Source organism: Coffea arabica, chromosome 3c, assembly GCF_036785885.1.
Source record: "Coffea arabica cultivar ET-39 chromosome 3c, Coffea Arabica ET-39 HiFi, whole genome shotgun sequence".
NCBI lineage: Eukaryota > Viridiplantae > Streptophyta > Magnoliopsida > Gentianales > Rubiaceae > Coffea > Coffea arabica.
Window position 1 is genome coordinate 25,139,069 of NC_092314.1, and position 25,029 is coordinate 25,164,097.

The following is a 25,029-nucleotide window of genomic DNA, read 5'->3' on the forward strand; positions in this document are numbered from 1 at the left end:
CATGGTTACTAAGACCATTGACGAAGTTGTAAAGAAAGTTTGAACCATTCTGCAATATTATGAGAAGCTTTCCATGTTAAAGTGCTAAATTCACTTACAGGTTTGGAAATGGGATTTTACCCCGAAGGCTTGCATCATGCTAGGCCTACCCTTGGCACAAAAAGTGTTCCCCAAATAGGACATGCATCCGAATTGTTCAAATAGTTACTAACTCATGTCTTTTTCTTTTTCTTTTTCTCTTTTGAATAAATTGCAGAAATTCAGTAACGATTGGTTTATCTAAAGCAGTCTTTTGCATTCTCAGGTAAAATTTCAAAATAGCTTTTCGGAAAAGCCCCATTATTACGCGATCCCGAAGTAGAGCCCAAAGGAATCGTGTAGACATGAGTACTCAACCAGAATCATCCGATAAGGCCGTTGCAACTACCCAGCCGGAAGCTGCAAGTCCTGGGGTTCAGTTGACAGAGTTACTCACAAAATTTGGGGAAATGGCATCGGAAATGGCCGCTCAGAAGAAGTTGATCGACGAGCTCGTTAATAGCGGAGTGCAACCTGAGCCTGTGCCCACTACACAACCACAATCCGAACCATTTGTTATTCCTCCATTTCAAACTACGTTTGAGGGAACTGTAAACCCGCAATATGCTTTTACTCAAAATCCTCCTTTTTACCCTCCTTATGGTCAAGGATTTCAGCCTCAAGGCGATCCGACCATGCATTTGAACCCACCAGTTTTTTATCAGACTACCGCGGAGCCCGTGGTGCCGGAGCACACTTTTCAAAATAAGCCGGAAATGGGAGAGTCGTCTACCCAGATTGATATGAAGTTATTTAAACGCTTGGATCGTTTTGATGAGTTCATCCGGAAAAGCCAAGGTTTAAGCAAACAAGGGGTGTTGGATTATGATGATTTGTGCCTGTTTCCGAACGTGCAACTGCCGGTGGGGTTCAAGACCCCTAAATTCAACAAATATGATGGAACGGGTAACCCTAAAACGCACCTGCGCTTGTTTGCTAATAAGTTGGGCAAGCCAGTGGATGACGAGAATTTGCCGTTGAGATTATTTCCAGAAAGCTTAGAAGGGGATGCTCTCGATTGGTATTCCAACCTAAAGCCAGAGGAAGTGAAGACCTGGCTCGATCTGTCCAATGCCTTCATTAGACAATATGAGTATAATTGTGAGCTAGCGCCAACCCGGACTACTCTGGAAGGAACGAAAAGGCGACCATCTGAAGATCATAAGACATATGCCAAGAGATGGAGAAAGATAGCTGCGAAGGTGGAGCCACCGATGACTGAGGATGAAATTATTCGCACATTCATAAAGGCGCATGATCCTCCATATTTCGAAGAAATTTTCCGTATGACTGGTTGTTCTTTTGCTGCAATTGTGAATAAATTGGAAGAGTTTGATGACTTTGTGAGAGCCGAAAAAATTGTTAATGTCTCTGCTCTCAAATCCCAGTTGGATGCTTTACAAGGTCAAGGAAGCAATGTGAAAAAACCGCAGTTCAAAAAGAAAGAGGGGGATGCAACCTTTATCTGGAACCAAAACCCTTCACCTAGACCCCGATACCAACACAGCCCAATCTACCAACCCCATTACCCTTACTACTCAAATCCGCACCCTGTATATACTACCAACATCCACCACCCTAGACCTCGCCCAAGCTATCCTAACCCACCTTCAGCCCCTTTTCAAATTTCTCAACCAAATCTACCCCAAAATCGACCTCGCCCTCCATATAATCCAAGATTTCCTCCACCAAATAGACCTATTTACAACCATCCTCCACCTCCTGAACCTTACAATCGACCCCCTAGCCGTGCATTCACCAATTTAGGCAGGCCTTTAGACCAATTGTATGACCAGTTGAAGGCCGCCGGGAAAATTGGTACAGTATCCCCTCCTACCTACCCATATGGCATGTCCGCGTGGTATAATCCACAAGCTGTCTGTGCTTATCATTCTGGGGCCCCCGGACATGCCACCTTTGATTGCAAGGCGCTTAAGCATAAAATTCAAGATATGGTTGAAGCCGGGGAGATTGTAATCCGGAAAAGGGAGGCGCAAGGGCCGAACGTAAATAGGAACCCTTTACCCGAACATGCCAATATCATTGGGGTTATTCTGGATGATACGGAGTATGTGAAACCAGTCAGAGAATTGGCAAGGGAAGTTGAAGTGTTTGGGGTCACAGACCAACCCTTTGTCATAGAATTGCCATTTGAAGAGGACAAAAAGCCCTTTATTTTGGATCTCACGCCAGCTGAGAGTGAGGCTTTGGAGCCGGTGGTTATTGAATTCCCGAAGCAAGAGCCTGTTCTAAGCCTGCAACAAGTGCCATGGAATTATGATGAACCTGACGTACAGATTGGGGAAAAGTCAATTGCAAAGAAGGAAGTGTCAGTGGTCACCAGATCAGGAAAGGCTGCAAGTCCATTTGGAAATACCATTCCGATTCAAGCAAATAACTCCGAGTCGCCCGTTAAACCAACAATCACCGAGAAAGAAGCCTTGGATTTCCTTAAGAGGCTTCAGAGAAGTGAGTACAATGTAGTTGAGAAGCTGAGCAAGTCGCCCGCCCAGATATCCATGTTGGATCTACTCTTTTCTTCAGATATGCATAGGGACGCACTGATCGAGGTGTTGACCAAAGCTCAAATCCCTAGGGACATCTCAGTTGATAATTTCTCACACGTAGTTGGGAACGTATTATTCACCAAACAAATCACTTTCTCTGACGAGGAATTGCCGGCGGAAGGCATTGGACATAACAAGGCCCTGTACATAGTTGTGAGGTGCAACGGAAAAATGCTGCCGAAGGTATTGATTGATAATGGATTCGCTCTTAATATATGTCCCTGGAGCACCTTGGAAAAGCTAGGATTGCAAGACGTCAAGCTGAGGCCTTCAGGGACCATAGTCCGAGGTTTTGATGGAGCGCAAAGAGAGCCAATAGGAGAAGTTGATTTATAGTTGAAATGGGGCCTGCCCAGTTTCAAATAACCTGCCAAGTCATGCACTTTTCTAGTGTTTACAACGTTTTGCTTGGCAGGCCATGGATTCACAAGTCTGGGGCTGTGCCTTCTTCATTGCATCAATTGCTGAAATTCGTAGTAAATGACAAGCTGATAACTATAGTTGCCGAGGAGGATTGCCTTGTAATCACCGATTCCGAGTGCCAAGAAGAGGGTAGCCGAAGCTCCACAGTGACCCCTCATAGCACATCTGATATTGTCTCCGTCAGTTGGATAACAAAGGAGGAGCAAACTCTATCAAGGGCCAGTGTCATGATGGCTAAGGAGATGATCCGTGGAGGCTATGAATTTGACAAAGGGCTGGGACGAGATTTGCAAGGAATTTTGAAGCCAGTGGAGATTATTGAGAAAAAGGATTCGTTTGGTTTAGGCTTCCGACCGACTGCTAAGGATATCAGAGAAATGAAGGAGCGCAAGAAAGCGGAGAAAGAAGGAAGGCAAAGGGCTCTTGACATTCCACCCCTGCATTATACTTTCCCGCGACCAGCCGAGGTGATCATGTCAGAAATCAACCCAGTTGACGAAATTGAAGCAAGTTTGGCCCAATTGTTCGTTGGGGCAACATTTGAAGATAGTGTTCCAGGCGAAGCTGAATTTCCTGACATCCCCGAAGGATCAATTCCCAATTGGACAGCCGATTTTCTGCCCGTTCGGAAGGAGTTTCGGTAAAATGAAAGGGGTTTATCATTCATGTGAATTCATGAAAATACTTTTGCATCTGTAAATAGCCAATGAAAACAATTTTACTTTTTGACTAATGTTTGCGCATGTAAATATTGTTAAGTTTTCATTTCCATTTGCTTTCAATCAAAGGTTTTATGAAAATGCACAAGTTGTTCCTGTCATGTTGTTTTGTTTATTCATTTGTTTATATTTTTGTCGTATTGCTTGACCATTTGTTTGTTATATGCTAATTTGCTTATTATCCCACATTCGTTAATTCTTTCAGATGGCCAAAAATAAAACTATTTGACCCTTTGGATATCACAGTTCTGGAATACGATAATGGTAATCTCTATATCACTCACGACTTGGAGGTCTGTGAATCCGAGCTCCAAAGCGAGAGTGATAATGAGGAGGTATTTGATTCTTTTGCAAAGGACCTTGAACAATATGAGGAAAAACCAAAACCGAACCTGGAAGAAACAGAAAAGGTTAACATTGGCACGGAAGATGAGGTTAAGGAGGTGCAAATTAGTATTCATTTGAATGAGAGGCAGAAGAAGGAAATGCTTGAATTCTTGACTATGTTCCAAGATGTATTTGCGTGGTCTTATGATGATATGACCGGCATTTCAACTGATGTGGTAGTGCATAGGTTACCCACAGACCCTTCTTTTCCACCCGTAAAACAAAAATCCAGAAAATTCAAACCAGATATAAGCCTCAAAATAAAAAAGCAAATTGAAAAACAACTCAAAACCAACATCATCATTGTTTCCCATTACCCAATTTGACTTTCAAATCCAGTCCCTGTTCCAAAAAATAGTGGAGATGTGAGAGTTTGTGTTGACTATAGAGACCTTAATAAAGCCAGTCCTAAAGATGATTTCCCTCTACCAAATATTCACATTCTCTTAGACAATACTGCCGGACATGAGATTGAATCCTTTTGCGATTGTTTTGCTGGCTACCACCAAATTTTGATGGCAGAAGAGGATAGGGAGAAGACTGCTTTCATTACCCCTTGGGGTACCTTTTGCTACCGAGTCATGCCTTTCGGTTTAAAGAATGCTGGAGCAACGTATCAGAGGACCATGATAACCCTATTTCATGATATGATCCACCGGGAGATGGAGGTCTACGTGGATGACATCATAATCAAGTCTAAGAGGGCAGAGGACCATTTGGTTGATCTGAAGAAGTTGTTCGAAAGGTTGCGGAAGTACAATTTGAAGCTAAATCCTGCAAAATGCGCCTTTGGAGCACCCGCGGGTAAACTTTTGGGATTCATTGTTAGCAAGAAGGGCATAGAGATAGATCCAGCGAAAATCGAAGCAATTCGAGATATGCCAGTGCCGAAAACTCAGAAGGACGTGAAAAGCTTCTTAGGGAAGATCAATTTCATTGGGAGGTTCGTCGGCCAACTAACTGCCACATGCGAGCTGTTGTTCAAATTATTGAGAAAGAATGTGCCGTTGTATTGGAATGAGGAGTGCCAACAGGCTTTTGATAAAATTAAAGATTATTTGTTGCAACCACCAGTCTTAGTGCCGCCCAAACTGGGCCGACCTTTGATTATGTATTTATCTGTACTCGATGGAGCAGTAGGGTGTGTTCTAGGTCAGCACGATGACTCTGGAAGGAAAGAACAAGCCATCTACTATCTAAGCAAGAAGTTCACGCAGTACGAGGCTAATTATTCATTCATTGAGAAAAGCTGTTGTGCATTGGCTTGGGCGGCTCAAAAGTTGAGACACTACTTGTTGAGCCATACCACTTATCTTATTTCCCGATCTGATCCTTTGAAGTATCTTTTGGAGAAGCTGATGTTAACCGGACGCCTGACCAAATGGCAGATAATTCTATCAGAGTTCGACATTGTTTTCACTTCACAAAAGGCGGTCAAGGGGCAAGCTATAGCTGATCATTTGGCGGAAAATCCAAGGGATGATGATTATCAACCACTTCATACCTATTTCCCTAATGAGAAAGTTTTATTCATAGGCGCTACAAATGATATAGGTGAGCAAAGCCCTGAATGGAGACTTTTCTTCGATGGAGCTTCGAATTCTCTCGGAGTTGGAATTGGAGCTGTTCTGGTCTCACCCGAAGGGAAGCATTACCCTGCCGCTGCCAAATTACAATTTGCCTGCACAAACAACATGGCTGAATATGAAGCCTGCATTTTTGGTCTCAAAATGGCTTTAGAAATGGAAATTAAAGAGTTGATAGCTTTCAGTGATTCAGATTTGCTCGTGCACCAAACCTTGAAGCGGTGGATAACCAGAGATTCAAAAATCCTGCCCTACCATTGTAATCTGCTCACTCTGGCCAAACAATTTCGAAATTTGGAGTTCAGACATCTTCCACGAGCCCGAAACGCATTTGCCGATGCTTTGGCCACCTTAGCTTCTATGATCCAATATCCTGATGAATTGAGGATCGAGCCAATTCCGATTCAACTTCAAGACAAGCCTGCCCACTGTTGGGTTGTAGACAAGTCCTCTGACAATGTTCCTTGGTATAATGATCTTAAGGAGTTTCTCAAAACAGGATCCTATCCTCAGCATGCTGGTATAAAAGACAAGAGTTTTCTACGTAGAATGGCTTCAAAATTTTTCTTAAATGGAGAAGTGGTGTACAAAAGAACCTCAGATTTGAACCTTTTAAGGTGCATTGATGAAGATGAAGCTCAATATATGATGAAAGAAGTGCATAGTGGCGTTTGTGGACCTCACATGAATGGCCATTTGCTAGCAAAGAAAATCATGAGAACCGGATACTTCTGGCTTACTATGGAGCATGATTGTATAGATTTTGTCCGGAGATGTATAAAATGTCAAATGCACGGTGACATTATCCGTGCTCCACCCACTGAGTTGCATAGCATGACCGTCCCATGGCCCTGTTCAATGTGGGGTATGGACGTGATTGGTACAATCGATCCTCCCGCTTCAAATGGACATCGATTTATATTGGTGGCGATTGAGTACTTCACTAAATGGGTTGAAGCGGAGTCATTCAAACATGTCACGAAGAAGGTAGTGGCCAATTTCTTGAGAGATCACATCATCTGTCGCTTTGGAGTACCCGAAACACTTATCACAGATAATGCCAAGAATCTGAACAATGACATGGTAGATGGACTATGCGAGCAGTTCAAGATCAGACATTGCAACTCTGCCATTTATAGGCCTCAGATGAATGGAGCTGTAGAAGCCGCAAACAAGAATTTGAAGAAGATTATTCGCAAAATGACAGAAAGGCATCGTGATTGGCATGAAAAGTTGCCTTATGCTTTAATGGCGTACCGGACTTCTATCCGGACATCGACTGGGGCAACGCCATATTCGCTCATGTACGGAATGGAAGCTGTATTACCAGCTGAAGTTAAAATTCCTTCGCTACGAATTCTCATGGAAGCTAAATTGGAAGAGGCTGATTGGATCAAGCAGCGCCATGAGCAATTGACTTTGATAGATGAAAAGCGATTCAATGCTATCTGTCATGGTCAGTGCTACCAGAAGCGTGTGGCCCGGGCTTACAACAAAAAGGTCCATCGGCGGGCATTTGAAGAAGGTGATAAGGTATTGAAGCGAATTTTGTCAATGCAAGATGAAGCTAAAGGCAAGTTCGCTCCAAATTGGCAAGGGCCGTTCATTGTCCAAAAGGTATTACCTGGCAGAGCTCTTATTTTGGCGGAAATGGATGGACGGGCTTTCCCTCAACCCATCAACTCAGATATGTGCAAAAAGTTTTTCATTTGATCATGCAAATTTTCTTTAGAAATTCATGCAAATGGCGAAATGCAAGTCAGACCATCTTCTTTTACACTAAAAAACATTTTATCTCTACTTGTCCCCTTTGAGCCATCAGAATTGACAAATTTTCGTTTGATAACCCTTGAGAATTGCAAACCCCACACTGGGGCAAATTTAGTTTAAAAAGAGAGATAAGAAGAGAAAAACCCTACACTGGGCAAAATTAGTTTCTCAAAGAAAAATGCAAAAGTGAGAAAATGCAACGAAAAATGCAAAGAGAGAAAATCTGATCAAACTGGGGCAAATTTTCCTCAGTTTCGGAATTGTTTTTAAAAGAGAGTGCAATCTCAAGTTATTTCACCCCTCGTATCAAATCTGCTTTCAAGCCTTAACCTTTCTTGAAAAACACCCCACCGGACCTCATTACAAAAGCCCAAAGTCCTGGCTTTCGTCACTTACTGCATTTTTATTAGAAAATTTGTTAATCAACGGGCAGGTGATGTCTGTAATGTCTTCGCCTAATTTCACAAAGGCAGTGCATTTTACTGATGCCAGAAATCTTTAACTCATATTTCTGAGTCAATCATGGTTGAGATATTTCATTAATTCTTTAGGTGAAAACCCGAAAGGGCGCCTCGTTAAAAAAAAAAGGAAAAAAAGAAGAGAAAAAAGAAAGAGAAAAAGAAAAAAAAAGAAGAAAAACAAAAGCAACAAAAGGGGTAGGGGTAACCTTGGTGAAAACCCGAAAGGGCGCCAAGGTAGATTTTCTCAACAGACAAGGTCAAGAAGGAACAACCGGTGACCTGGTTCATTTAGGGTTTTCCTCATATTTATGATACTTCTGCCAATATCGGATTCCAAAGAGAAAATATCCAAAGTTTTGAATATGATATTCGTCGGCTAAACTTGTATTGTTCTTTACAAATATTCTTTTGCAAAATGTATCTTTATGAACCTCTTGGTTGTTCTCAATTATTTGTGTATGAATGCTTATGATTGTCTACATTCTTTTGCATGCTCATCTTTGCCTGACATAGGAAATCATCTTGCATATACATTGATTTTTATATGACTAATTTTCATGCATCATTCTTTCACCATTGAATTCAAATGAATGATAAACCCAAAGGTTTGTGCAAAGATAGGGGATTCAATCATCAGTTACAGGAAGTAACATACAACAAAGCTACCACCTGGATTGGGTGACGTGGTAAATCCGTATTTTATCAGTCTCAGAAATTGAAAGGTTTCAAGTTCGACTAAGGCAGACGCCGCCGAGCCGAAGTAAAAGCATCACAAAACTCATGTTTACACGATCCTCAAGGCAAATCGGATCAAACAATGGTGGCAAGTCCATTATTTCTTCTTTTCTTGCAGGAATGTTGCATTTACAAACAAAAACAGCCACTCTTTTTTTGGCGCCTAAATCAATGACAGACAAAGCCTCCCCAGTATGCAAGGATCGATGTTATTTGCAAAGCTTGATCATAAGAAACAACATCAGCTATCGCTTCAATCACCAAGATCCAAATTTCCCTCTTGGTACAAAAGTTGAACTATTCTCAGGTAAAAAATTCAATTCATTGTTTAAACTTCCCCAGTGAAGTCCCATTTTAAATTTCTGTTCGGGTCAGTCCCGTTTAAATTCCTGTTCGGGTCAGTCCCGTTTAAATTCTGTTCGGGTCAGTCCCGTTTTAAATTCCTGTTCGGGTCAGTCCCGTTTAAATTCCTGTTCGGGTCAATCCCGTTTAAATTCTGTTCGGGTCAGTCCCGTTTAAATTCTGTTCGGGTCAGTCCCGTTTTAAATTCTGTTCGGGTCAGTCCCGTTTAAATTCTGTTCGATTTTAAATTCTGTTCGGGTCAGTCCCGTTTAAATTCTGTTCGGGTCAGTCCCTTTTAAATTTCTGTTCGGGTCAGTCCCGTTTAAATTCTGTTCGGGTCAGTCCCGTTTTAAAATTTCCTGTTCGGGCCAGTCCCGTTTTAATATTCTGTTCGGGTCAGTCCCGTTTTAAATTTCTTGTTCAAGTAGTCCATTTAAAAATTTCTCGTCCCAGTTAATCTCATCAAAAGGGGTCAGTCCCCATCATTCGGGACGTTCACTGCCAAATAACGCAGGTAAGTATTTGGTGTATACTTCTTTGTCTCAAGTTTTTTCAAAACTCAGACAAAGAGGGGCAAACTGTAGACACCAAATTTTTGATTTTTTTTTTACCTTTATTTGTTTGATTGATTTAATCTTAATTTTATTTGTTTCAATTCTAGGATTTTTATTTTATTTTGTTTTGTTTTTTATTATTTTATGGTTTATTTTGGTTTCATATCAAAAATCATGAAAAAAAGGGAAAAATGAAAATCATGAAAAGAGAGGAAAAAGAGAAAATCATGAAAAATGGAAAAAGAAAGGAAAAGGAAATTTTGTTCACAAAAATATGTTTATTTCTTTTAAATTCAACTTTTTGGCATTTTATTTTATTAAGTTATTTTGAAAAAAAGTGAAAAATGAAAAAATGGAAAGTTGCATTTTTGTTGTTTCTAGTTTATTTTTATCTAATGTTAATTAAGCTGTTTTCGTCATTAATTATTATTGTTTTATTATTATCATTTTTGTTGTTTAATTAATTAATTAGTCAAAAAAAAATACCGCAGCATGCACGCTGCAATTTTTTGCAGCGTGCAAAGGACAGCCACGGAGCATCATCGGATGGCTGGAGGTGAGGGCAAGGACAGGCCCTTCATCCTCACCATTCGAGAGAGGGTTTATGGATTGAGGTTCCATATAAAAGGCAACAAGAAGCAGCAGCCGCAGGGAGTTTTTGGAGAGAGTGGAACGGCTAAGGAAAATTGAGAAGGGAGAAAGAGAGAGTTTGAGAGAAGAGGACGACTGGAAAAATTTGGAGTGAGCAAGAGAGAGGAAGAGCGTGAGAGATAGAAAGAGAGCAAGGGTCTGGAAAGAGGGGGGTTTTTCAGAAGAGTTGACGGCAAAAACAGAAAAACCGAGAGAGAGGCTAGAAAGTGACGGCTGTAAGAAAAACAGAGGGCTTCATCTAGGAGCTGACGGTTGAGGCAACAAAAGGGAAAGCAAAAAACAGAAGGAGAGTGGGTAACAATGGTTGGTTGGAGAGAGAGTTGAAACCGAGAGAAAACTGGAAGGAGGAAGGTAGTGAAAAGTTTTGGAGAACCCCCAACTTCATCAACAATCGAGTGGAGTTGTTGCTAGCCCAAGAACTACTCTGATTAATCATTTCACACCCTGATTTGCCTTTTAAAAGGTTAAAGGTGATTTCTTTTTCTTTTCTACTTTGTTTGATAGCCGATTGTTGGGATTTTGCATTGAAAGTCATGCCCTTTTCTGTAGTTTTTGGTACGTCTGATCGAGAATTTGGTTGGGTTTGGAGGGGGAGAAGAAAGCTTTTGATCCATGATTGTGTTAAAGAATGTTTTTTTTTTATTCCCTGTTCTTGTTGAGGATCCATCCGAGTTTAGTTATAATTTGCCCGTGTGTTTCTGCTTGTGCGGTTTAGGGTGAAGAAACCTGTGGGGGGGAAATCTGTTTCTATTGTTTCATAAGGTTTCTTTCTCGCCCGTTTTCTTTTCTTTTGACTGGTCTGAGCAATGTTAGATTTCTTTTGGGTGAATGTGGGTCGTGCTCGAAATGTATACCACAAAGGTCTGCTGTCCGTTTGTTTCATCCTACAGCCCACCCTGTATCTGGTCGATGTTTTTCCTCATTTCTTTGTTAGTTACTTGTATGTTTCGTTGTTTCTGTTTTATTGTTTCCCTGGATTGCGTATGATTGCATTGAAGTCTATCATGGGTTTGCGTTTTCTGTTATCCCAATCAAATTAGTTTCCGGCTCTTCTAAATGCATGAAACAAAAGTTCATTCACTTATGGTTTTATGGTCTCCCGACAGCTCCTTGGTTTGATATAGTCATGAGCATCATGTTGTGATTTGCTGAAGCACTGGCTGCTATGGATTCATTTGCTACATTTTATGTTCAGTTTTCTTATTAGAATGTTGAGGAGATAAACTTTAGTCTGAATCTATGTTGTTTGAGCCATGGGTCAGGTTCGGATTGCATTGAAAATCTATCCAGTTTTGTTTCATGCTAGATGCGCATTTCCTCACATTTGTCTCCCCTGTCAGGGATTCTTGCACAAGGAAAATTGCAGATGTTTATCATGATGTTTCTTGCATATGTTTCTTTGATCTTTGGCTAAGTGCATCCTAGACATGTTGGTTGCAAGTTCCATTTTCTCTGTTGAGAATTGCATTCCCTGCCATGGTAATGAACCAAACCTGGAAAATTGCAGCAAGCTTTGATTGTAGAATGTTTCTTCGTTGCCTTGCATGCATTCCTTCATGAATTAACATAGTTTCCTCACATGATTTTGCTTGCTTGGAATATGGTAGCTGTGCAGTTGTTAATTAGTTCAAAGCTTGGAAAATTGATTAAGAAATTGTCTAATCTATTCTTGGTTGCCAAGACTTCAAAGCTTAGGAAGCAAATTGAAAAAAGCTTGCTGCACTCTTTCTTCTTTTGCTGTTTTGGTCTTCATTCCACCCTTGATGATCAGCTCCCTTTCTTAGTTCAATCATGTAATGAAGCTGCATGTTTAGTGGATGATGGATAGGTAGGATCTTGGTGCTGAATAAATCTGTTTACATGATTGAAATGGAAAGAAAAGCTGCGGCTGGAAAAATTGCAGAATGCATGAGTTTCTTTGCATCTGTTGCGTGAGGTTCCTTTAAGTTCTGCTTGTTTAGATGTTAAGGTTCTATACTCGGTTGTTTAGTCTAGAGTTTTGATGTTTGGTGGGTGAAGTTCTCCTCAAAATTGAGCCTGTGGATTGAACTTTGTGTTTGGAATTTGAAATTGCAGCAAAGCTTTTTCATTGAATCTTTGTGTTAAGCCAGATTTGCGTTTTGAGAATCTGATTCTTTTTTTTTTTTTCTTGTTTGGATGTTCATGTTAGAAGAATCTGAAGGGTAGTTTTTGCTGTTTTGAATTTGGTTATCTGGAGTTTAAGGAAAGCAATTTGATAAGCTGCAAATTTTGCAGCAAAGGAAAGCATTGCAGAAATTGAAGTTCACGTATGCATGCATGAAAAGCCAAAGAAAAATTACATTTTTAACCCCCCAAGTCCCCTCTTGACTCACTATGGCCCAAGTAATTGGAACATTTAATCAATTTGATCCTTCTAAGTTTCTCTTTGTGCCACAAAAGCCCAAGCATGTTTTAGTATCTTGTAATTAAGTCCTAAAATCATTACAACTTCAATCATTGTTTGGCTTTTTCTTTATTTTTGGAATCTTTGAAGTGCTTAAACGATTTATTTGGACTTGAATGTTTGAGTAATGCTTGTTTTGGATCTTTTAGTAGATGCTATATTTGGAAATTGAACGGGTTATTCCGTTTTCTTGGTCTTTAAGCATTTTTTGAGCTCATTCAAGTTGCAATTAGGTGGGTTTTGGTGTTTTTGCTTATACTTTACTTTTAAATTGATGCCTTGACCCCTTTATTGTTTTGAAGCCATCTTCCCTCATTTGCTTACCATTAGGGGAAGGTATAATTTCTTTTATCTTTGTTTGTCTCTCCTATATGATCCAAGGTGCTAAGTGAATTGCATGTCTACTTTGCTTTCTTTACATTTCTTTAATTCCTTTCATTCCTTTCATTTACTTTTGCTTTATTAAGTTATTCTTTTAATGGGGTATGTGTACACCTCTTGGCTTGTAATAGATAGGGCTGTGGCGAGCAATTTGGTCCATTTTCCCCTTCCCTTTTTGTTTTAGTTAGTGAATGTAATAGGTTCATTAGTTTGGTTGCATGCCTACGTGTTAAGTGTTTAATCGCTTTATTAGGTCCTTGCATCTAGTCAAGCATGCTAAGTGTTATGTGCTACGTGTTTATAAGTGATTCGCATGTCTACTCGCTTTTTATAGTGTGGATGAATGGAATGGATGAATGTACGTTTCCACTAGTCCAACGCTAGTCGGAATTCATAGAATGGGCTAGTCCAACGCTAGACCCTTAGGGATTTCCCCTCGTTAGTACATGTTTGCATGTTCATTACATGTCATGCATTCTTTTTAGTTTTATCATTTTGCATGCCCCTCGAACCCCTTTTCCCTCCATTTTAGGATTTTTGCATTTCATGCTAGTTATAGGGTTCATTTGCTTGAGAGTCCCCTTAAATATGGGATATAGACGAGTGTGGCTTTTTCTAAGCCTTAGCACGCTTGTATTCCCTCTATAAAAGGGCAAATTGAGTCACGATTTAGGTCTCCCCGTACCCAATATGCATGAATTCCCTAGGCTCATGCATTTTTAAATCCACTCTACCATTTTATACCCTCATCACACTTTCATTTTTCCTCCCATTTTGCACACGTGCACCTTTATATTTTCACTTGCACACGAGCACTTTTGTCATTACTTGCACACATGCACTTCATATTATCATTTCACATACCGCACCTTGCCCACTCACGTGCACACTCTCACTTACACATTATTGTCTTTTATTATTTTTTCAAACTCATGCCTTCACATTGCATACATGCATTCCATTCATTTGCATCCTACTCGCATTATTCGTGACTTCTTCAAAGGATCGTTATTGGGCTTCACAATTAATGTGATTGGCACCACTCAACCTTTGAAGAGAAATTTCCCCCAATACCCCTAGGTTTAGGGTTTGCATTCATGTAGTGCATCCAAATGTAATAAATTCTTTGGTTAAAACAAGAAAATCTTTGATTAAATCATGCAACTAGCCTTGGCTAGGTCAAAGGGGTGCCTTGGATTTTATCCTTGCCTTCCCCTTTGTCAAATGTGACTCCCGAACCTTTTTCTTTGGTTTACGTAGACTAGGAGTCGTTTAAAAAGGGTTTCTCACTACTTTTTCCTATTTTTCTTTAAAAATACATTTTTTAGGTGACTTGGTACACCTTAACTCATTACCAAGTGGCGACTCCGTGTTTTTCAAAAAACCCTTTTTAAACTATAATTTTGGGTCAAATCGTCGCATTCTCAAACCCCCATTTAGACCCACTTTTCTTTTAAATCAAAATTCATTTTTCAATCACAAAAATACATTTTTTAAAACCATTTATTTATTTATTCAAAAAATGGGGCGCGACATGAGTGTCCAATGAAAATGAAGAAAGAAGGATGAAAATCAAAATTCAACAAATTCCAATTCACTTGGAATGAGTGCAACTCCGATGGTGAATTTGAATAGGAAGAAGAATCTGGTCAATTGGCTTTTATGGCCATTAAAAATAATGAGGTAACAATTTCTAACTCTCAATTTAAAAGTGATATGAAACTGATTATAATATTGAATCTTTCATTATAAAATTGCATGATAGTTTGAAAAAATCTTATGTAAGAAACAAGGAGTCAAAACAGAAAATTAATTTTTTACTTCAAGATAATGCAAATCTTTTTCAACAAAAAAAAAAGTTGAAAGCTGAAAATGACTACTTCAAAAAGAATGAAACTGTTTTACATTTTGAACTTGATAGAAAAACAAAACTTTGTAAATTGTTCAAAAAAGAACAAGGTGATTTCAAAAGAAGAATGGATAATTTAAATGATTTGCTCAAACATGAAAAAATAAAACTGTTTTCAAGGGAATGAATCCAAGGCTCATCTTGGCACTTATGAGAAGAAGATAAATTCTGGTGCAAATGAATTTATTGTTTATAAGAGAAAACAAGTAAGATTTATTAAACATGTTCATGTAAATAACTCTTTGATTATGTATAATTTTTGCTGTCAAAAAGATCACATGAAAAGTGATTACTATGTGAGAAGAGGCATGAAATGCATATGAATAGTTAGACATGATGCTAACTCTGAAGAACCCAAAAATTAATGGGTACCATATATTAGTTTTTGAATTCTTAAGTAGGTGAACTTGGTTAACATTGATGGTTTCTAGTTGAATTGCTAATGTATTTTGATCGATATTTCTCTGTTTGGTACTTCTTTTGGTATTAATTCTCTATTTTTGGCTGATGATTGATGTTGGTATGTTGATGATTGCTGAATTCTGATATCATTTCTCTGTTTTTGATTGGTATTTTGGATTCTCTGTTATGGCAACTACATTATGGATTATGATTGCTGGATTTTACTCTCATCTTATGATGACAAAAAGACAGAGAAATGGATGCTATGTGAAAGGGGGATTTTTTCTGAGATTATAAGTTTGACTCTTAAAAATTTTTGATGCAATAAGTGAGGGGGAGCTTATACTCATATGCTCAATATTTTTCTTTCTTCCATCCATTGTTTTGTCAACATAAAAAAGGGGGAGAATGTTGATTTTAGTCCCTATCTTTTGATGTTTACAAAACAAATAGATGATACTAATATCTCTTCAAGATATACTTTCAGTAATGAAGCAAATCATATTCAAAGATCAAGTGAAATTGGAAGAAACAAAGGTTGCCGAAAGCTGTCGGACGCTTGTGAAGACAGGATCGGACGTTCGATAATCGTTGCACAACTTCGGATGCATGAAGTACTCCATCACCAAACGTCCGAAGGAAATAAGACATTGCCCCTAACTCACTGATTTCGATCGGACGTCCGATAGAATCCTTCAAACTCTTTGTCTGCTATCGGACGGAAGTACTGGACGTTCGATAGGATGCTTCAAACTCGATGAAAGCTGTGGGACACTCACAAAGACAATACCGGACGTCCGATGGAATTGAAGAAAATTTCTCAAACTCACTGCCTGCTGTCGGATGCAAAAAACAGGAGTACCGGACGTCCGACACTCCCAACGGCTAGTTGACTCTTCAGTTACTTTCTATCCATTGGAAGTATTAATGAAGCACTTTATTGATCTCCTATAAATAGAACATGTCAGAATCTTCAAAAAACTTTTGCACATTAAGACTACATCAGATCTTGAGTGATTCAAGTGTGAGAATACTCTTTAAAGAAGATTTGTTCTCTTAGTTGTGTAATCTTCGATAAGCTTTTCAAGTGTGTTTCTATTTCTTCAATAGTGTAGCTTTGTGAGGATTATCCGAGTGATAGTAAAACTTCCTTGCTTGACCAAGTGCGGCTTGGGGCGAGAGGGAAGTGGTCCTTCCTTTGTACATAAGAGATTGGTTGTAAGTTGATCAACTTGAAGAAACTTGCTATATAAAGTGATTTTCAAACTCAAGTGGAGTTTGAAACTTGATTTACTATTCTATCCTTTTCCTTACTATGTTGCAATATAAATTGTTTATCTCTTCTACTTCCAAACACTTGTGTTTTCTCATCAATTGCTCCATTGTGTGGTCTTTTAGAAAAAGATGGCAAGTTCTCAAAAAGTGACTCATATGTTGGCCAGTTTTTTAAACCACCTAATTCACTCCCCCTCTTAGGTTGTCTCCGATCCTTACAGAACTCTATCCTATAAGTGATCATTCAAAAAATTATTATTGCCTATTTCAGGACTTCCAAAGAAGAAGACAACTATACCCCTAGTTTGTGGCTCCTCATCTTATTGTACTTCAATGCATTATTTTTTTAGGTAAGCAAAAGTGTGGACAAGTAGAATTAGCAAATAGTCCTCAAAGATATAGAGTTTTTTGTTACAGAGACAAAGTCTCAGTGATTCAACCCATCGCAAAGTAGATTTTGCACGCACTTATCCATATAACTTATTTGAGTGTGTCAACTTCATTATTTGTACTGGTAATCTTCTGTGAGAATTTTGGTGCAAAATTATATGTTAATGCACAAATAACAAAAAAAAAAGAAATGTAATTGTTGCCACTATCTTTTTTTGTTTATCTTAACTAGGTATTTCCCTTTAAAAGTTCACCATTATTGTTTGAAATAAATGGTAAAATTGTTTTCGATTAACAGAAACCACTAGGAAATGACACCAAAGGTTGCAGTTGGGAAGAAAGAACATAGCAAGCTGAAATTTGAAATAATAAATATTATCAACTCTAATGTTGAACTGCAATGTGAGAACCACAAAAATAGAGAAAACCTAATGGACCAGTATCTTTTTAGGAATGTGTAACTCTTTCACGTCACACATGATACTAATATGTAATTCAATAGAAATGTTAATGTCATTTAACTTCAAAGAGATGAGACTTGCTTTAGCTTACACAATACTTTTTTCTTTTTAAAAGACAAATGCAATAATGTACCTTTTTTTTATCTTTATTACAACATGTGAATGTGCCAATATTAGAACAAATTGTGTTGGCTACGTCATTAGTTCTCATTTTTCTTATCCTAAGCATCTTTTTGGAAAACACAAATGATACCACAATCTGGTGGGCAATGGTATGTATAGCTAGCGCCACCTTGTGGTTTGTCATTCAAGCATTCTTTTTCTTATTTTATTTTGATATCTCAGTTGCTCTTTTTTTAAAAAAAAATTGAAATTAAATGAAATTTACTTTAAATGTTGAAGGTTACATTGTACTCAATGGATGGAGAGTATTGCTTTGGATCAAGAGTGTTAGAGTTAGGGTTGGTGGTTTGATTAGAGATCACAATGATAGATGGATAAAAGGCTTTAGTCGAAGACTAGGACGTGAAAAAATTATTTCAGTTGAACTTTGGGGCCTCAAAGATGGCTTGATGCTTGCAAAATCCTTCAATCTACTTTCTTTGGAAATTGAACTAGATGCAGCTATAGTTATTAATATGATTTAATTAGCAGATATTTTCTGTGACAACCCCACCTCTCCTTAGGGCGAACCCTAAGGATTAGCGAACTGCCTGCCCAACTTTCGTCGGGACTCAGACTAATGAACTAGCAACGCAAGAAAACTAACGAAATATTTTTGAAGTAAAGGGTACAAACCATAATGAAAATATAATCGCCACGCCACCTTCCCAAACTTAGAATATAGAGCTAAAAGTCAAACTTATAACTCCAAACTTAATTTGCATAGTATGTGGCAAACTTACAAATTCAAATTTACAAGAGTCAAAAGGTAAAATCTTCTAAACAAAAGGTTACAATCTAAAGTACAAGTTCACGATAAAAATTAAGGCTATGAAAGTTCTTGACCACAGTTCCATCCCAGATCTACTAAGGAAAACAAAAGGAGTGGGGTGAGCTAAAGTTTAGTGAGGTTCCAAATAAACATGTAAGCACATAACCAATTAGAGACGTAATATAAACGAGTGAACGCAGTACAATACTAGAACAAATTAATCATAATTCAATTCAAGGATACAGGTAGCTTCCAAAAGCCAAATCCACTTAAGGTTGATCGTATCGAAAATCCGTTGACTCTCCGTCAACGTTTGCATCCAAGGATTTAATGTCTATAGAATACCACTTACTCCAATTTTCGTCCACCAATCAACCCCCTTACCGAGTCTGAACACCTCAAACAGTATAATTAGATAATACTCAAGTATATCAGATTCCAGATTTCAGTAAACAGACCTCAAGGTTCATCGGCCTTCTCGACCAAGCCCTTGTTGGCTCGATACAACCGATACACTTATGAGATTGGGTATCCAAATAGTCACAGTAGTTGATGGGATATGACCCAAACAACACATATATAGTCAAATATAGAGAAATCACATCTTATAATAGCAGTATACAGAGTCTCAGTGGAATTGAAAAAGGTCGAGTGTGATAACGTACACGCACATCTCGAATTTGTCAAATCAAATATTTAGATTAAACAATCATAGATCAAGTATTCAGATATCTCACATAGACAAGAAACAGGTAGTGGAACACTCACCTATTAAGAAATGCAAAGCTTATTCGTCAAGTTCCTTGGTTATGCTCATCTTCGTTTCCCAGTCCTAGGGCAACGAGTGAAAATCGTTAACAATCTAGGTTCATTTTCCAACCCAAATGTAAGTTCATTAGGTGACCAAGTGGGTTGTTAATCGACTCAATTTACCATGCAAGTTAGGCCCAAAATGTAAGAAAAGATCATAAGACAAGGAGTTTGACAAGTGCAAGAAAGTTGAGCAAAAGAAAAGTCTTATTCAAGTTCAAAAGTGTCTTCACGGGTAAACAGTCCCGCACGTGCAGTCTTGGGAAAACGGCCATATCTCACTGTAGAAAAGTCGAAATCACATGCCGTTAGTGACGTTGGAAACTAGACTCAAAGGGTTTTCCAACAATATAAAATAAAAACTCTAGTTCCTCTCCTATCAATACCAGAAGTTCGGGGAAGTTGACTGATTTTCCTGCTTTGATCAGCTTAATACATTGACAAAATTTACTCCATTCCTCCTTTCTAACCTCGTTCATTTTGGCTCAAATTCATCCAATTCAATCCCTTTAATACAGGGGTCAAGTTAAATAGCACCATTTAAGCTTTAAATTCAACACACAAAATGAGGAAATGAACCAAGACAGTCCAGCCAACAAGGAAGAACCAAAACAATCCGCCATCTTGTCCAAAACAACTACTTTACTTGCTCCATTTCACCTCAACTCACACATAAGTTTAGACCAATGTTTAACCAAGTTTTCTTAAGCTTAATTAAGGTTCAATAAGTCACAAAGATCAAGGAAAAACCTCCACTCCATGGCTGGACAGAAAAGAGAAAGAAAACAGTCCCCAAGTTCACATTCAACTCCAACTTCCATCCTTTCATTATTGTTAACTTAATCAACATTCCAAGAGTTATATCTAATTTTAAGAGGGTCCATAATATGTTAATACATCAAGGAAAACCATAAACAAAGCTTAGACAAATAATCAAATACATGGCATGTCATACAACCAACCCTACTTCTACTTGTTTAACTCGAGGAGTTTAACCACAAATAACATCAACTCAACTTTTAGTTTGTCATCAAAACCTCAAACACTTGATATAACACAATAAAGCTAAGATTTAAGGATCATTCACCTTTCTTAAGTGAAGCTTGAATCACCCAAAAGTCCACCAAACAAGAGCTCCAAGCTTGAATCACACACAAGTCTTGAAGATAGTTCACTCAACTAACTTGGGTTCCTTCTCTTTTGGTTTTTGCTCAAAGTTCAAGCTAGGGTTTTCAAGCAAGAAAATGAAGTTTTTCTTCTTCTCTTGGAAGCTCAAGAGGTTCGGCCATAGGAGGAGAAAAATGGAGCCAACAAGGTTTAAATTTTTGCTAATTTTCTTGGTCAAATAAGTTGAATGGTTAGGGCATTGCCACTTGTCTCAATCTTGGCCATTCGTCCTCTAAACTTTGCTAAATAAGGTTTCTTCCCTCTAAGTGTTACAAATGTCTAATTAACATCCTTAAACTCTCACATAAGGTCTCAAACACAATTAAAAGGTATTTGGTCCTAATGCATAAAGTGAAATAAAATGGTACCACTTCAAGGAGATGTTACAAATCATGTAGAATGCAATGCAAGGAAATGTTATAGTTTATTTAGTCTTAAGGCAGATTTATATTTTCAAGTGAGAGTTCTCACATTTTCACTAATAAGCATGTAGACACCAAAATTTTGTCAATTTTTAATATTTTCTTGAATTTTTTCTATTTAATGAGTTATTTATTTTCTTGCATTTTAATGTTTATTTTTCTCATTTTTGCAAGTTTATTTTAGGAAAAAGAAAAACAAACAAACAAACAAAAAAAAGAGAAAGAAGAAAATAAAAAAATTAAAATCATCCTAATCATTTTTGTTTCACCAAAACCACTATTAACCTATTTTTACACTCCATCCTCACTGACCTTTCTTCTCATTTTGGTAAAAAATCCATCATGTTTTCTCATGGATCCTTCTTGTCATTTGGTGAAGATAATCATTTTTTGGCAACCAAATTCCACTGACTTTTTTGGACAATCTCTCGGTCTCTTATTGTCCAAGAGGACCAAGACACAAAGGGCACAAAAAAGAAAAGCACTCCCAACCACACATCTCACGCCCCCTCCCTAAAAAAAAAAAAGGCAAGAAGAGAAGACAAAAAAAAGGGGACTCCAACTCTCCCTCTCGACTCTCTCTCTTTTCTCCCAACACACTCACACACAACATCAAAAAAGGGGAGAGGCAGCCATCAGTTAGACGAAAAAGTTCGAAATTTTCTCAAAACTTTAGTCAAGGGACTACAACCATCATGAAGGTATATTTTCCCTTTTTTCGGCTTTTCCTTTTCTTAATTAATTAGATTAAATGCATGTTTTGCTACCCATTTGTCTCTTTCTTTCACTGATTTTGTTGTTATGTGGTGTTTGTTGAAGTTTTTGGGACAAGCCATGCATAAAATTAAGAAAAAAGAAACGGGCTTGTGAATGCATGTTAAGTGTTTGTAAAAATGCCAAAACAAAAAATTAATCAAATTAGTGAATCTTTTGCCCTTATTTTTTGTCAAGCTGGTTGGTCCTAATTAGCACAAGGCCCGGAAAATGTTTGGTTATCCAAGTTTTTGGAGTTTTTGAGTCTTAAAAGTATTGAAGGTTTTTTTTAGGATTGTTTTGATTTAATTTTGTCATATTTTTGTTGTTGCTTTTATTGATTTCAGTTCATAGTTATGTTCTAAAAATCACAAGGAGTGTTTTAGTATAAATTTTATGATTTTTGGTGAATATTTGAGTGTTTTAAAAAAAAATAAAAACTGGATTGACTTTTGCTATTTTCGCCACTTTCAGTTCATTTTTTGTAAAAACTAACTTCAAAAACGGATTCTACGCAAAAAATCAAATTGGGGTGTGTATTTTGGTAATATTTCGCAACTGCCTGCCGGCAGCGGCACCTGCGACTGCCGCCAACTGAAGGAAGAAGAAGAAGAGAAGAAAAAAGAAAGAAAAAGAAAAGGAATGAAACGAAAAAGAAGAAAAAAGAATTGGGCTAATGTTTATTGTCTGATGGGCCGTTTTCTTTAATTTTGGTTGGGTTAAGGTCTTCTTTCTTTAGGGATTTTTTTCATCTGGGCTTGTGTTAGTTTCATGAAAACAACCCATTTTTTTCTTCCAGGCTGGATGGCTCCAGTCCAAGCAAAAATAAAAGAAAGGCCTGATGGCCTTTTCTTGCCCAAATCAGAAATAAAAATTTGGACTTTAGCCCCTGATCTTTGGAGTAGTTTTACTGCGGTCCACAACATTTTAAATTTCTTTCACTTAGATCCTTAAATTAATTGTATTTTGATCCCTAAACTTTATCTTTTATTTAATTTTGACCCCTAAATTTTGAAAAATTATATTTTTAACCTTAAAATTTTTTTGATTTTGCAATTCAGTCCCTAATGAATTTTGACTCTCTTTATTATAATTGTTTATTTTCTTTAATAGCTAATTTTGTTACTTTTGAATATATTTAACTTGTAATTTTTAGATGTTTTTAAATTTCTTTATGTTTAACATATTAATATGAATTTAGTATTATTATTATTATTATTTTTCAATTAAGTTGGTGCCATGATTCTTTTGTTCATTTTGAGTATAAATAGAACAATTTGACTCCATTTAGTCACCACTTCAAAAGAAAGGTTCCTCTATTAATATTTAAATGTCAACTACGTGCTTTATGTAATCTTACGTGATCCTATGTGTTTATATATTTTCGCATGCTTTGTTATATATTTAATTCAAATGTTCATTTAAATTTTCTTATGCTTCTTTAGCTATTTTTATAATTATTTGGGAGGTGTTTAAATACCTCAAGATGCAATAGATAGGTAATATTTTTGTAAAAATTGTAATTAGATAGACCAATGTAATAGATAGGATAAGTAGATTTATTTTACCATATTTTTCCCACTTCAGATTGTAATTAGATCTCCTATTGTAATAGATAGAATAGATAGATTTATTTTATTGTATTTCCCCATTTTAGATTGTAGTTAGACTCCCCGTTGTAATAGGTAAGTTTTGTATGTTTATGTGTTATATGCTTTATCCGCTTTCTTTAGGATTTTTGCATCCAAATATTATGTTTACGTGTTATGTGCTACGTGTTCTTATGTGTTTATTTGTTTTAATTTATGCCATGTTTATTTTACGATGTATTATGAATGCATGGCGTCACCACACTAGTCCAACGCTAGTTGTGGTTTCTCCCTCCGCTTACTTGCTAGTCTAATGCTAGTAAAGATTTTTAGAAATGTACTAGTCCAACACTAGACCCTTAGATCGTTCATGCTCATGCATTAGATTCATCTTTTTTGTGATATTTCATTACATTTTCATGCATATTTTTATTTTAGGATCTTTTCTCATTTGCATTATACTTCCTATTATATTATTCCCTATCCTTTATATGTGTTAATCATATCATTTAGAATTGCATCTCATTTAAGAAATTGCAAAATAAGTCACTTCATTTGCTTGTCTAGATTAGGAAAATTATTCTTTGACATGGAAAATGGGTGATTATAACTTTTTAGTTTAAATACCCATCAATCTCTGTATAAGAAAATGATTCCACGAATTTTTGCCTCCCGTACCCATTATGCTGCATTCCTTTCCCTTTGATCACTTATACCTATGTATATAATTTAATTTTCTTTTCTTTTCTTTTGATTTCATCATTCGCATACTCGCGACACTTTCAAGGTATTATTTTGACCTTTGCAATTAATGCGATTGGTATCAATTAAACCCTTGAATGAACATTTTGTCCCTTTCTATATTTTCTAAATTTTGATTTGCATCTATGTAGAAAACATCCAAACGTGATAAATTTAAGGGTTAGATAAGAGAAATTTCAACTAAACCACGCAACTAGCTTAGATTAGATTGAAAGGGTGCCTTAGATTTGAGTTAATCGAATCTTTGTCTTCTCTTTCTTCAACCGTGACTCCTGAACTCATTTTCTCCTGTTTTCAAAGACCTGGAGTTGTTGAAAAGGATTTTATTAATATTTTGTTAAAAAATATATTTTTTGGGTGACTTGATACACCCGAACTCAATACCAAGTGGTGACTCCTATTTTTCTTAAAAATCTTTTTTGACTAAATTTTTAGGCCCAAACTATCGCATTTTTTAAGTCCCATTTTAGGTCTTTTTTCACATTGCCACGCCCCATTTTTAATGAGAAAGAAAAATAAAAGATGAGTTTCGAAAAATGGCTTTTGATTCAATTTGTAAAAAATGAATTTTTGATTTAAAAAAAATGAAAAACATGGGTCTAAATGGGACTTGAAAATGCGACGATTTGACCCAAAATATAGTTTAAAAAAGATTTTTTGAATAGAAAATGGAGTCGCCACTTGGTATTGAGTTGAGGTGTACTCACCTAAAAATGAATTTTTTAAAGAAAAAGTAGAAAACCCTTTTTAAACGACTCCAAGTCTCCGAAACTCAGAGAAAAAGATTCGGGAGTCACATTTGAAGAAAGGAAAGACAAGGATAAGAATCCAAGGCACCCTTTCAACCTAACTAAGGCTAGTTGCGCGATTTAGTCAAAGATTTTCTTATTTTACCCTTAAGATTTATCACATTTGAATGTACTATATGAATGCATATCCTAGACCTAGGAGGGTGTCGGGGGGTCAAAATTTCTCTTCAAAACTCAATTGGTGCGAATCACATTAATTATGATGTCCAATGCGGACTCTTTGGAGAGATCACGAATAATGTAAAAATATAAGACTCTAAGAAAAGA

General features: G+C 37.3%; 1 protein-coding gene across 1 annotated transcript; it reads left to right on the plus strand.

Moving 5' to 3' along the window:
- The first annotated feature begins 794 nt into the window (after window positions 1-794).
- Window positions 795-10,312, plus strand: LOC140037894 (uncharacterized). The gene is made up of 4 exons (XM_072083052.1): window positions 795-1,179; window positions 1,846-2,803; window positions 3,061-3,480; window positions 10,138-10,312. Exons 1-4 carry the CDS (start codon window positions 795-797, stop codon window positions 10,310-10,312), a joined length of 1,938 nt encoding a protein of 645 aa, XP_071939153.1.
- The last annotated feature ends 14,717 nt before the right edge of the window (window positions 10,313-25,029 follow it).